Source organism: Apium graveolens, chromosome 2, assembly GCF_009905375.1.
Source record: "Apium graveolens cultivar Ventura chromosome 2, ASM990537v1, whole genome shotgun sequence".
Lineage (NCBI taxonomy): Eukaryota > Viridiplantae > Streptophyta > Magnoliopsida > Apiales > Apiaceae > Apium > Apium graveolens.
Genome location: NC_133648.1, coordinates 313,649,967 through 313,663,780, shown reverse-complemented (window position 1 = coordinate 313,663,780; position 13,814 = coordinate 313,649,967). Strand labels below are relative to the sequence as shown.

The 13,814-nt window shown below is 34.8% G+C and overlaps 2 protein-coding genes across 2 annotated transcripts; one reads left to right on the top strand and one right to left on the bottom strand.

The window, feature by feature from the left end:
- Positions 1–3,044: 3,044 nt before the first annotated feature.
- On the bottom strand, positions 3,045–4,319 carry LOC141703678 (uncharacterized). Its single transcript, XM_074507125.1, has one exon. It carries the CDS (start codon positions 4,317–4,319, stop codon positions 3,045–3,047), a length of 1,275 nt encoding a protein of 424 aa, XP_074363226.1.
- A 6,055-nt stretch (positions 4,320–10,374) lies between these two features.
- Positions 10,375–13,567, top strand: LOC141708778 (uncharacterized). Its single transcript, XM_074512554.1, has 2 exons — positions 10,375–10,440; positions 12,412–13,567. The coding sequence occupies exon 2, from the start codon at positions 12,444–12,446 to the stop codon at positions 13,278–13,280; it is 837 nt and encodes a 278-aa protein (XP_074368655.1). The 5' UTR covers positions 10,375–10,440; positions 12,412–12,443; the 3' UTR covers positions 13,281–13,567.
- Positions 13,568–13,814: the final 247 nt, after the last annotated feature.

Below are 13,814 nucleotides of genomic sequence, written 5' to 3'. Positions count from 1 at the left end.
TATGAATTATGAACCCCGTAGGCTAAATTTAACTAGGACTTTGAACCCCGCCATTGATGGTGCACATCACATAGAACTGTAAACTATAATAAGACTTCAAAGCAAATGACTTATTTATTACTCCTGAAAAGCATTACATATATAGAAGAACTACAACCACCTATAACTAGAAATAAGGAAACCACTACTACAACTGCAACTAGAATAAAGGAAACAAACTTGACTAAATCAACTATTGTCCACTAGCCAATAATGCTAAATACTAGGACTCTTATTTGACTAAACTTAACATTCACTCCCTTGAACTAGATTGCATTGGCAGCTAGTTAACTTCTGAAAGATCACACACTCCAAGCTTCTTCCTCAGCTCTCGAAATGTCTCCAACTTCAGCGGTTTAGTAATGATGTCTGCCAACTGATTTCTCGTTCCACAAAACTGAAGCTGCACAACTCCATCATTCACGAGCTCCCTTAGGATATGATAGCGTACATCAATGTGCTTGCTCCTACCATGCATCACTGGATTCTTGGATAACTTGATTGTTGAGCTATTGTCACAAAAAATCAGAGTGCTTTCACCGCCTTTGTAGCCTATCTTCTTTAGCACCCTTTGCATCCATATAGCTTGACAACTACTCTCTGCAGCTGCTACAAACTCAGCTTCTGTAGTGCTTAAATTTACTATAGGTTGCTTTCGAGACGACCAAGCCACTGCAGCCCCACTCAACATAAACACATAACCTGACGTGCTTCTTCTATCCTCAATCGAACCAGCATAGTCACTGTCAGTGAAGCCAATCAAGACATGGTTTCCTCCCTTTTTGTACAAAATACCAAACCTGGCTGTTCCTTGCAAGTAACGTAGAATTTATTTTGCAGAATCATAGTGAATTGTTGTGGGTCTTGACATGTACCTGCTAAGTAAACTAACTGCATACATTATATCTGGTCTTGTTGCAGTTAAATACATTAAACTTCCAATCAACTGCTTGTAAAATGGACCTTCCATCTCTACACCAGTTTCATATTTAGAGATCTTAATCCCTGATACCATTGGATTTTCAACAGAGTTACAATGCTCCATTCCAAACCTCCTTAACACCTGCATTACATACTTTGTTTGACTGATAAATATGCCACCATTAAACTGAACTACCTCGATGCCAAGAAAAAACCTCATCTTACCCAAGTCAGACATATTAAATTCTCTCATCATAGACTCTTTAAACTCACGCATCATTATCTCATCATCTCCTGTAAATATTAGATCATCAACATACAAACTAATAATCAAGAATTTACCTTGTTCGACTTTGGTAAACAACGTTTGCTCACTATCCTCCTTCTTGAAGCCTTCCCTTTTAAAGTATGCCTCAAACATACTGAACCACGCTCGCGGAGCCTGCTTGAGCCCGTACAAAGCTTTGTTAAGCTTATATACCTTCTGCTCCTCATTCTTTCTTTCATAACCCCTTGGCTGCTCCACATACACATTCTCAACTATTTTTCCATGAAGAAATGATGATTTTACGTCAAGCTGAAACACACACCAAACCCTTTGTGCAGCAAGAGCTAGAATCATTTGAACTGTATCCATACGAGCTACAGGAGCATAAACCTCTTTATAGTCAACTCCATATTCCTGAGCATACCCCTTAGGAACCAAACGAGCCTTGTATTTTTATACTTCTCCATGCTCATTTAACTTCGTTTTATATACCCATTTGACTCCTATCTTTTTTGCTCCCTTTGGCAGCTCCATGAGATCCCACGTGTTGTTCTTCTCAATTGATCTCATTTCCACATCCATGGCTTCCCTCCACTTCTTGTCAATCACTGCCTTATCAAATGTAGTAGGATCCGAGTGTACAGTATTGACAATATTAGCAAATAAGACTAAGTGAATCTCCTCCTCCTCCTCCTCTGACAAGCCTTTCCCAGAGACATAATCATCCATCCATCCCGGTGCTCTTCTATTTTGAGGTGACATAGGTGGAGAGTTGTTCTCTGCATTCTCTTCGTTATTTCCACCCTCGAAATCTGCATTTTCTTCTTCAGTCTCATCACCTAAGTCAGCACTGGCTTCCTCCCTTTCGTCATTTGTTTCATCTCCCCATTCCAAGTTGAAAGTATTGTCTTCTTCAGTGTTTTGTTCCCAAGCCCATTGTTTATCTTCTTCAAAGACAACATCCCGACTAATGATAATCTTGTTAGAAATTGGATCAAATAATCGGTATGCCTTTGTTGGCTCACTCACACCAACAAGGACACAACGACTATTTTTATCTTCAAGCTTTGTGCGTCTAACATCAGGTATATGAGCATGTGCTACGCAACCGAATACTCTTAAGTGTCCAACTGATGGCTTCTCCCAACACCAAGCTTCCTCTGGCGTTGTTTCTTTCAATGTTGCTGTTGGACATCGATTAAGTATGTAGACTGTCCAGTTTACTGCCTCTGCCCAAAATTTCCTTGGAACATTCTTCTCAAGCAACAAACTCCTTACCATATTCATTATGGTTCTGTTCTTTCGCTCTGCAACACCGTTCTGCTGTGGTGTATAAACAGCAGTTAATTGTCGCTTGATCCCATGCTTCTCACAGAATTCTCTGAACTCTCCAGATGTGAATTCAACCCCGCGATCTGTCCTTAAACATTTGATAGACTGTGCCGTTTCTTTTTCAACAAGGGCCTTGTATAGCTTAAAGATATTGAATGCATCTGATTTATGACTGAGAAAGTAAACCCACGCCTTTCTACTATAATGATCAACGAAATAAAGAAAGTACCTCTTTTTGCCTTCTGAAATTGGAGAAATCGGACCACAAATGTCAGCATGAACCAGTGCTAGTTTTTCTGATGCCCTCCATGTGCTTTTCTTTGAAATTACATTTCTATGTTGCTTTCCTTTCAAACAATCAGTGCACACAACTCCACCAGTTGAGAAGCACGGCAAATCATTTACCATCTCCTTGTTCTGCAGCGTTTTTAATCCTTGATAGCTAAGGTGACCGAACCTTTTGTGCCAGAGATAAACCATGTCTTCAGTGACTACTTGAAGACATTCCTCTTCTTTGTGATCTTTGTTGCTTGGCTTGGCTTTTGATATCAACAAACATTCGATTTTCTGTCATGTTGGTTTGAAATACCAGACCCTTAGTGTCGTGATAAATGCGACACTCATTCTTCTTCATTAGCACAGCCAAGCCTCTTTCTTGCAGTTGTCCAACACTAAGGAGATTATTCTTCAATCCAGGAACATAGTATACATTTCGTACAACGTAGTTGATCCCCTTGATAGTTAAACAAACACTGCCCTTTCCGGCCACCTCCATGCTCGCAGAGTTTCCCAACCTGACCACCTTGCTATTTCCCTTCGTTACATCACAGAAAAGAGATAAATTGCCACACATGTGGTTGCTGCACCCAGAGTCAATGTACCACACCACATCTTTATCATCTCCAGCCTTCTCAATATATGCCATCAGCACCATCTCCTCAGATTCTTCCACACCTGCATAGTTTGCTTGACACTCGTACTGAAAATGCCCAAGCTTATGACATTTGTAAGACTCAATGGTTGCCTTACTCCATGGTTGACGACCCCTGCCTTGTCCTCTACCTCCTCGAAGACCAATTCTTCGTTGTCCTCTTCCACCATAGTGATCCTCATGAGTCACCTTCAAGGCCTGCTCTTCTTCTCCACCTGCTTTGAACTTCTGCTCATGAACCAACAAAGAACTCTGTAAGGCATCCACAGATAGTTGATCTATGTCCTTGGCTTCCTCAATGGAACAAACAACATAGTTCCATTTATCAGTAAGAGTTCTCAAAATCTTCTCAACGATCTTGACATCAGCCATGTCTTCTCCATAATTCCTCGTGTCATTGGCAATCGTCATTACTCTTCCAAAGTAATCAGTGATTGATTCTCCTTGCTTCATTGCCAAAACTTCAAAATCCCGACGTAAACGATTGAGTTGAGCTCTCTTCACTCGAGCATTGCCTTGACACTTAACCTTCACGGAATCCCAGAGCTGTTTAGATGTCTCCTTCTGAGTGATTGTCTTGAGAATTGACTTGTCAATTGATTGAAACAAGTAATTCTTGGCCTTCAAATCCTTCAGTTTCATCTCTTCCAGGCTTGTTATTTCAGCTGGTGTCAATTTATCTCGACTATCTGGCTCATTGTAACCCTTTTCAACAGCAACCCAGTACTCCTTAGAACGAAGGAAATTCTTCATGATCATGCTCCAATGATCGTAGTCACCATCAAACTTCGGAATGGAGGCTGCTGCAAAATTTGCTTCTGAACCCATCTTTCGTGCTCCCTCAAGTGTTTCGTACTGTTTTTCGGATCTCTCAAGTCACACGCTCTAATACCAAATATAAACTACAATAAGACTTCAAAGCAAATGACTTATTTATTACTCCTGAAAAGCATTACATATATAGAAGAACTACAACCACCTATAACTAGAAATAAAGAAACCACTACTACAACTGCAGCTAGAATAAAGGAAACAAACTTGACTAAATCAACTATTTTCCACTAGCCAATAATGCTAAAGACTAGGACTCTTATTTGACTAAAATTAACAAGAACAGTGTTTTCAAATTTCAAGGTACCATCAATCAGGGACATAGGGAGGGTATAGTACCCACTCAACTAAAAATTGTGAAAAAATGACAAAAATACCACTTTTTTAGAGTATGTGACAAGAATACCATTTTTTCAAGTATATGGCCAAAAATACCACTATAATACGCATTTCTAAGTTGGGTATCACTAATACCCATTTAACAAACGAGTAATTTGTGTAAAAAAATGTTTAAAAAAAATAAAAAATATATATAAACGAGATACGCATTTTAGAAATGCGTATCAAATGGTTATTAGGTAAAAAAAATTAAAAAAAAAACAAAAACAAAACAAAAGACACACATTTCTGAAATGCGTATCACCCTTTGACTTTTGGTGATACGCATTTCGGAAATGCGTGTCTTTTGTTTTGTTTTTGTTTTTTTTTGTTTTTTTTACCTAATACCCATTTGTCAAATGCGTATTAGAGTTACCCATTTTACAAATGCGTATTAGATGGGTATTTTTGGTCATATACTTGAAAAAGTGGTATTCTTGTTACAATTTTTTTTAAAAAAGGTATTTTTGGCGATTTCTCATTGAACATAGTGTCTGTTTGGCGTTGTTGTTGCACACCGCTACAACAGCTTTTTTCAGAAAAGCTGTATTAAAACTGTTTGGTAAATTTAAAAGTACTTTTTTGAACCACACTTTTGGTCCAAAAGCTGATTATATACAAAGCAGCCCTCACCATGCTTTTAAGATAAGCGGCTTTGGCGGACAGCAGTATAGGGGTCAGGTATCAAACCCTGGGAACTACATTTTTTTACAAATTTACATATTTCCTATATCATCTCAAAGTATAACCAAATATACATACGACCTATTAATAAAAAACAAAAACTTAAAAATATAACCTAATAAACGTATTATAATTGAACACAAAAACTTATTTTTATAACCTACTGTAATCATTATATAATATACGACCAATAAATTATCAAAATAGGGTTCATGAAGCTGCTGGGTTCTTTGAGTTGAGAGCAGACAACAGAGAGCAACTGAGAAGCTATTACTTTGATTCAAGCCGTTTGTTCTGGTATGTGTTTCATCTTCCTTTGTATATGTTAATATATAAACACATGGTGTACATATATAAGGTTTGTATTTATTCATGCTTAATATTTTAAGAAAATTAAGAAACTGTATTGTTCACTATATTCTTTAATGTTCAGGATGCTAAATTTTGTTTCATATCATTATTGTTTGTCTTCTGGTTAATATTCTGCAACTGGTTTATGTAAGGGTCGTGATACATGTTACATGATTAACTAATTGCTATAAAATAAATATTGTTTTATCCCGATAGCTTATAAATTGGCTTACTACGTTTATTAGGTTAATATGCATATTATCATTACTTAGCAAAAAAAATGCAGATCATCATTAAGCCGCTCAAACCTTCCCTACATATTAATTAGGCATGTTGTTCCAATCAAAAAATGCAACTTTAATAATTTTCAAGATATGTTAAATATACAGAATATAATGTGTGCTCTCAATGCATCATCAACTGCACTAGCAATTTTACAATGACTGTGGAAGAAGAAGTCCATATGATGTGGGTCCCTGAAGTGTATAAATAAATATAATAGAAATACACTCCATTACTGCATGTGCAAACTTTTATCCATCACTTTACTTTCATTGTGCGAAAATGCATGCTTAGTTTCGAAAACACTGTTGAACATACAAAGCTAAATGCAAGTGTTCTCCTTGTTTCTACCATAGTACGTCATGTCTGTATACAGTGCTATCAAATATATAATATAATATATTATATTATATTGTAATATTAACATTTAAACATGACATGCTCAATATATAAATTCCTCCCCTCAGCTTTCACATGGATCTCATTGGGTAATTACTATCACTCTTTACATGTATATTTTTATTTTATAATAGATTAAATATGGCTCATAAGACACAGAAGAATTCAATCGAGGAAACACAAGATTCTTCCAGATCAAAAGCAAAATGGAATCTGAGCACAACACATATAGTTTGCGATATTTGTATAACTGCTATCAATAAAGGCTTGCGACCTTCTACACATTTTAATACAAAAGGATGGGAATTTGTTGTTACAAATTTTTAAAACCTGATCGGGTTAAAATAATGGAAGCCTCAACTAAAAAATAAGTGGGATGCATTGAAGTTGGACTGGAAGCTTTGAAAAGAATTAATAGGTAAGGAGACTGGGTTGGGCTGGGATCCAAGATTAGAAACGGTGGATGCAACTTCTGAATGGTGGAACGAAAAAATAAAGGTAATTTTTTTTATTTAAATTTGATTATTTTTTACTTGATTACGAAATATATCAATTGATATCCTTGTGGTTAACTTGCAGTTGAATAAAGAGTATGCCAAATTTCAAAAAAAAGGGATAGAACCCGAACTTATTGCAAAAAATGATTTGATGTTCGGAGCTACAGCTGCAACCGGGGAGTTTGCTTGGGCCCCATCATCTAATGCAAATGTGCAAGCATACAATGGTCCAAATGAGGATGATATTATAAGTTTAAACGAGTCAGGTGACGATCCACTGCAGAAGAGTTTGGATATGTACTTACAGGAACAAGATGATACAATTTCAGATGATAATTCAAAAATGGGTAAAAGACAAAAGACAGGCAAAGAAGCTGCTCAGAAACTACATAAAAATCCAAAAGAAAAAGGAGCTACCAAGCAAAGATTAAGTAGCGCGTCAAAATTGAGATCTGATATATCTAAACTGGTGGCGACGGTTGAGAAAAGAAGTTCTATCACAAAAGTTGCAGGTTGCACTATAAAAGAAGTTATGGATGATCTGCATTCCATCCCAGAGATCACTAAAAATAGTGATCTGTATTATTTTGCTGTGACGATGTTTGAGCAGAAAGTTAAAAGAGAGTTATGGAAACACCTACAAACTGCGGATGCTAAAGTTGGTTGGTTAAACTATCAGAAAAAAAAACAAGACGCCGAGAATGCGAAAAATTAGTTTGAATAAGTTACCTCATAATAATTTATTGGACATAAATATTTATTTAGGGGTTTAAGTTAATTTTATTTAGTGTTTCATTTAATGACTAATGCATTTTTTTCGTATGTTAATTTTTTTATTAAAGTTTTTTCTTGTTAATGTATATTAGTGTTTAAAAATGCTAATTTAATTTGTGTTTGTTACATTTATAGATATGGATTACCAGAGTACCGGTGATGAGATAACTAATGAGATGGTCGATGATAATGATGATTTATGGGATTTGATAGTATGTGCAACTAGTGCAGTTGTAGAATATTATTGCACATTTATTCATAAAGTTCCGTGTATGACATCTTATCAAACTGATCATAGATGGATGCAAGAAATATTAACTATGAATGGAATAAGGTGCAAGGATATGTTTAGAATGGAAAAAGAAACATTTTTCAGCTCTCTCAAGACTTGGAAAATATGTATGATCTAAAACCTTCAAGGAGGATGTCAGTTATCGAAAAGGTAGGAATTTTTATTTTTGTTTTAGCTCAAGGTGCGTCCAACAGACACGCGCAAGAACGTTTTCAGCATTCCGGTGAAACAGTAAGTAGAGTTTTTCATGAAGTTCTACAATCAGTTTGCTCCTTTGCTAAAAATTTGATAAAGCCTGACGATCTAGAATTTAAGAAGATACCATCTCATATACTTAACGATGATAGATATATGCCTCATTTTAAGGTATAATTTTATTTTAGAATTTTAATGTCATTTTCATAATATATAACTATGTCAATATTACTATTTATAATTAATCATTGTTCATTATTGTAATATATTATATCTACAAGATTGTATTGGTGCAATTGACGGGACTCATGTACATGCTTGTGTACCCGTAGATGATCAAGTGCGGTTTGTAGGAAGAAAAAATGTGGCAACACAAAATGTGATGGCCGTTTGTAGCTTTGTTATGCGATTTACATTTGTTTTAGCAGGATGGGAAGGAACTACTCATGATGCCCGCATTTTTAATTCTGCAGTTAACACACCACATTTAAATTTCCCTTCTCCACCCCATGGTAATATTTATTAAATTACACTTAAACACACACACACGCAAGTATTGGTATAATTGATTATTGTAATATATATATATGTTTTTTTTGAATATGCAGGCAAGTATTATTTGGTAGATGCTGGATATCCACATACATTAGGATATCTTGGTCCATACAAAAAATTTAGATATCATCTTCCTGAATTTCATCATGGACATGCACCGGAGGGTTATCAAGAAATATTTAATAAAGCTCATTCATCTCTTAGAAGTTGCATAGAAAGAATATTTGGAGTTTGGAAGAAAAGATGGAAGATCTTGATGAATATGCCTCAATATTCTTTTGAATCTCAAAGAAATATTGTTGTGGCGTCAATGGCACTGCATAATTACATTAGATTGAGCACCATTCAAGATAAGATTTTTCACGAATTTGATACACATCCAGATTTTGTGCCCAGAGATAGTTTTTCAGATCGTCAATCACAAGTTTTAGAACAGAGTCAAAGAAGTGATAAATCAAGGCAAATGGACATACTTCGCAATCAAATAGCTCATAGTTTAATAATGGAGAACGTATGAGTTATTTTATTTTGATATAATTATTTTACCAATTCAATTTTTAAGAGTATTAATTTGAATAAATTTCAATTTTGTATGTAACTCATCTTACAGCATTTTCAGAAAAAAAAATTACCAAACAGTTTTTTTCCAGCTTTTATTTAAACAGCACAAGTAACATTACTTTTACCAAACAGTCATCCGATTTTTAAAACAACACTTTTTCTGCAAGCACTTTTTCTAACAGTACAGCAATTTCTTACAGCAATACCAAACAGACACATATTTTAATTAAATTTTATACATACTAATAATAATTTGACCCTACTCAAATAAAACTTATAATTTTATATATCAAAAATTGAAGTTGTACAACAAATTTAAAATTTAATTTCATTTTTCGATATGCCAATGTCGTCGTGTACATCTCATCCACACCAGCATCGTAAACTGAGGCTCCCAGACAAATCTTGTCCTATTTACATTGAAAATCGAAGGGCCTTAAATGTTCTATTTATTAAAAAGTTTTGTTGCTCTTAAGAATCGAACCCAAATTATAAAATTAGTTTACACTATATTATACCACTAAGGTAATTAACATGTGTTATGAATCACGCACATATTACGTGTTCTTGCATGCCTTAAAGAAATAAATATTTAATGTTATCAATTTGAGATGAAAATTAAGAATGTTTATTATTTAATTATTTAAATAGTAAATATGTATACGAGATTATTTTTCTTAAATTTTCAATAAATTTATATTATCTTTATCTCTCTCAGTAGTATTTCAAATTTTTATCAATGAGATCGATTTTTTAATCAATTAACCCATTTTTTGATCGATTAATTCAATTTTTAACTAATTTTCATAAAAAAATAATTTTTAACCCTATTTTCACTTAATTAATTCGATTTACTAACCAAATAGCGACTTTAGTACCGCTTATTTAGAATGCAACAAGGTAAGCTGTTGTATTGTAGCCTATAGGGGACTCCAAGTCTGGTTAATCATTGATGTATCGTACGTAAAAAATCTTTTACTAACAGAAACAAACCAAAAGGATCTCCAACTTACCGTGATCATAGTGCAGTAATTTTCTTAAATCCAACGGTTGATATCAACTCATCTCACTCCACCTTTATAAATAACCCCTTCATTTTCACAGTACAAGCCCTCACTCTTTCTAGCAGCTGCTTGTTTCTTCATCAAATGTAAGTCTTTCATTTACACAACATTCTCTATATTCTGTTTATTTTTTAATGTATATTTTGGTTAAATATTTTTATAATTATTTCGTTCTATATCTCTCTCTGTGCTGTGTTATTCATTTATTTAACTGTTCTGTTTATTTGTAATTTTTTAATGCAGACTTGTAAATAATGTTAGGTTAAGCTTGATTTCTTATATTTTTAGTAGTGGCTTGTGTGTTGTAAGTGTTCATATATTGTGTTATTATTTGTTGGCAAATATTATGAGTTTATGACAGTCATGATTTATATATATATAGTGCTCTAAAATTATTCATATGGTTAGAATACACAGTTTGAGTATAATTAAGTACATATTATGTAGCTGTTTTTGGACTTATTCATCTTTGATATTTCTCCGTGATTCCGAGATGTTACAACAATGTACTGTAAACAATGAATTTTGATTTCTAAAATGTAGCTTACTATAGTTTTAATTTGTTATTTTTGGTGTTTAAATGCCGAGGAGAGTAGATGTTTAGTCGAGCTTTTAATGATGTACTCCCTCCGTCCCAATTTATCTGTCCAGTTTGACTTTTGCACGTAGTTTAAGGAGCATTAACCGCATAGTTCCGCTGATTATCTTTCAATTTTTTTTGTAAATAAATATTCAAATCTTAAATTTTTATTCACAAAAAGAAAAGTTGAAAAATAATCAATGGAACTATGCGGTCAATGCACCTTAAACTACGTGCAAAACTCAAACTGGACAGATTAATTGGAACGGAGGGAGTATGTGATTAGTAGGGGTTCTGTTTGTCTCACGATGATTTCACTGTTCAGCTTTTGCAATATTTTTACCGTAAAAATTGATATCACGGGGCTTCTAGATCTAGATCATGTGGCTTTCTTTACATATATATTTTTGTTTACGGTGTTCATATAATGTGCTAGGATTATTGACTTGTCGTGTTGAAGTATGACTATCAGGATCAGTTGTAAGGTGTTAAGAAATGGTCACAATCCTAATCTGTACGTAAATAGATGATTCTTGCCTGGTTTGTTTGTTTGACAGTATCATAAATATTTTCAGTTAGTGTACATATAATGTGGTGATGTTGTGATCTGCAATATAGTAGTACAAATTGGCGATAATAGATGTGCAAGATCCCAGCATTGTTTGATTCTTTGGGAGGATCTGCATATTGCGTAATAATGCTTTTATAAATATAATGTCAGTTCTGGTAGTTTTGATATTCTCCCCTATTTCGTACAGAATAATTAGTGTACCTTTGATGTTTTTAGGTTTTGGATATGAGTTTTTGATGTATATTATACAAGATTTAGCACAAACAATTGGAGACATGGTTCTATTTTAGCACCGATATGTACTTTTTGGTGCTAAATTATAGAAATAGCTAAATTATAGAAATAGCTACACTTATATTTAGCACACCATTGGCTTTGCTCTAAGATAGAAGGGTATTCTGGACTTTGTGTAATTAAGTAGTGGCAGTAGGCTCCTCCTGATAGAGGATAAAAGTGTTGAACAAGTAAACTAACTCCTGGAATTCAGGAATATTCATGCATATTGTTGGTTCAGAGAATGTAGAAGAATATAAGAGGTTGCATTAAGTATGGTTCAAAGAACTCAGTAGATGTATCTATTTTAATTCATGTATGATGTTTTATATTCTCCTATTATATAAAGGAGAAGATTATATTGTTTTTAATAAGATTGAAAAGATTGAAATATACAGAATATATTAGAAGCCCAGAATACATAGTTCTTCTCTTGTTTCTATATTCCATTCTGCACCTTATACACAGAAATATACCTAAACCCTAGACACATACACAACAAAAAGGACAAGTTGTTATATTGTCAATTCAGATTTTGGCTGCATATCATTTTGGTGCAATAATTATTATAGCCTTTTATCTCTTCTTTTCTCTGAGTTTATTGCATTGTGCTTTCTGTTACTTTGTTCTCAGTTACGCTTTTGGTGGATACAGAGTATCTACAAATGGCAGGAGTGTATTCAGATTCGGATGATGAATATTATGCTGGTGATGACTATGAAGACACATACTCGGAGTCCAACATGGGAGGGGAAGACAATTCAGATCATGAAGGCGGTGGAGACTATGCTCTTGGTGACTACGATACCACTCACGTGGAAAGCGGAGTCGCTTCAGATGATGAAGACGTTGGGGACTGTGCTCTTGGTGACCATGGAACCATTCATGTGGAAAGCGGAGACTCTTCAGATGATGAAGACTGTGCTATTGGTGACTATGGTACTACTCACTCAGAGTCACACGTGGAAAGCGCAGACTCTTCAGATGATGAAGACTATGCTATTGGTGACTATGGTACTACTCACTCAGAGTCACACGTGGAAAGTGCAGACTCTTCAGATGATGAAGACTATGCTATTGGTGACTATGGTACTACTCACTCAGAGTTACACACGAAAAGCAAAGGGCATTCAGCTGAACAACATCATGCTCTTGGTGACTACGGTACCAGTCGCTTTAAGTCCATGACGCTGAGTGGTGGAAGTCAGGTGAATGTGCATCAGCAGACATTCCGTGCTAAGAATGAGGACAAACAGAATGGGAGCTATGAGCGTTTTACTGCTAAGGACAAGGCGGTCTGTGGTGAACCCTTTGTGGATAGGTCTGGGAATCGAGGTTACAAGGATGAGCACACCAGATCTGATACCTACAAAGTTGGTGACAAAAGCGGTTTTACCGAGTACTACCGCGAGGAGAAAGTGAAGCATGTCGAATTCGATAAAAGCAGCAGCAACAGCAACAAGAAAGCTGTTGGGTACTACCCAAAATACAACAAGTATTAGGTTTTACCATCTATCCTTCATTGGCATGTAGCCTGGAGATTCTCTATGTTTTGATCTTGAATTTTATGCTTTAGTAGTCTACCATTTGCGAACTACTTGTCTAGTCTACCATTGAAGGTTGAAGTTCTGTATTAAAGATTTCTCTTAGGATATCACTAAGGATTTGGGTTGAGGCTTGGCTTGAAAATCACTTTCTTTCTTACTTTCTTGTATTTAGTCACTTGATTGCTATTGTGGACTCGGAACAAAAAATTCCAGTGAGAATATAACATTAAGATGGTTTACAAGATGAATGGCAGTCTTAGGGGATTATTTGCTGAAAATTAATAATCCAATGTAGATTGGTCAACTTAAAGTAAAATTTCAAAAATAATTTTGATACGTAAATTATTTTCAATTTTTTTATTGTGTGTCCATATCAGAAACGGTTATAGTTTAATCCCTTCTTTCATGAATGAACAGCTAACAACTTTTATATTTTTGCTAAATAAATGAGTTAACATTTATATCACCATGTTCAATTTGATCTTTTTT

Bases quoted from the DNA above. Each gene is read 5' to 3' on its own strand.
- LOC141703678 (XM_074507125.1), bottom strand. From the start codon at position 4,319: ATGGGTTCAGAAGCAAATTTTGCAGCAGCCTCCATTCCGAAGTTTGAT.
- LOC141708778 (XM_074512554.1), top strand. From the start codon at position 12,444: ATGGCAGGAGTGTATTCAGATTCGGATGATGAATATTATGCTGGTGAT.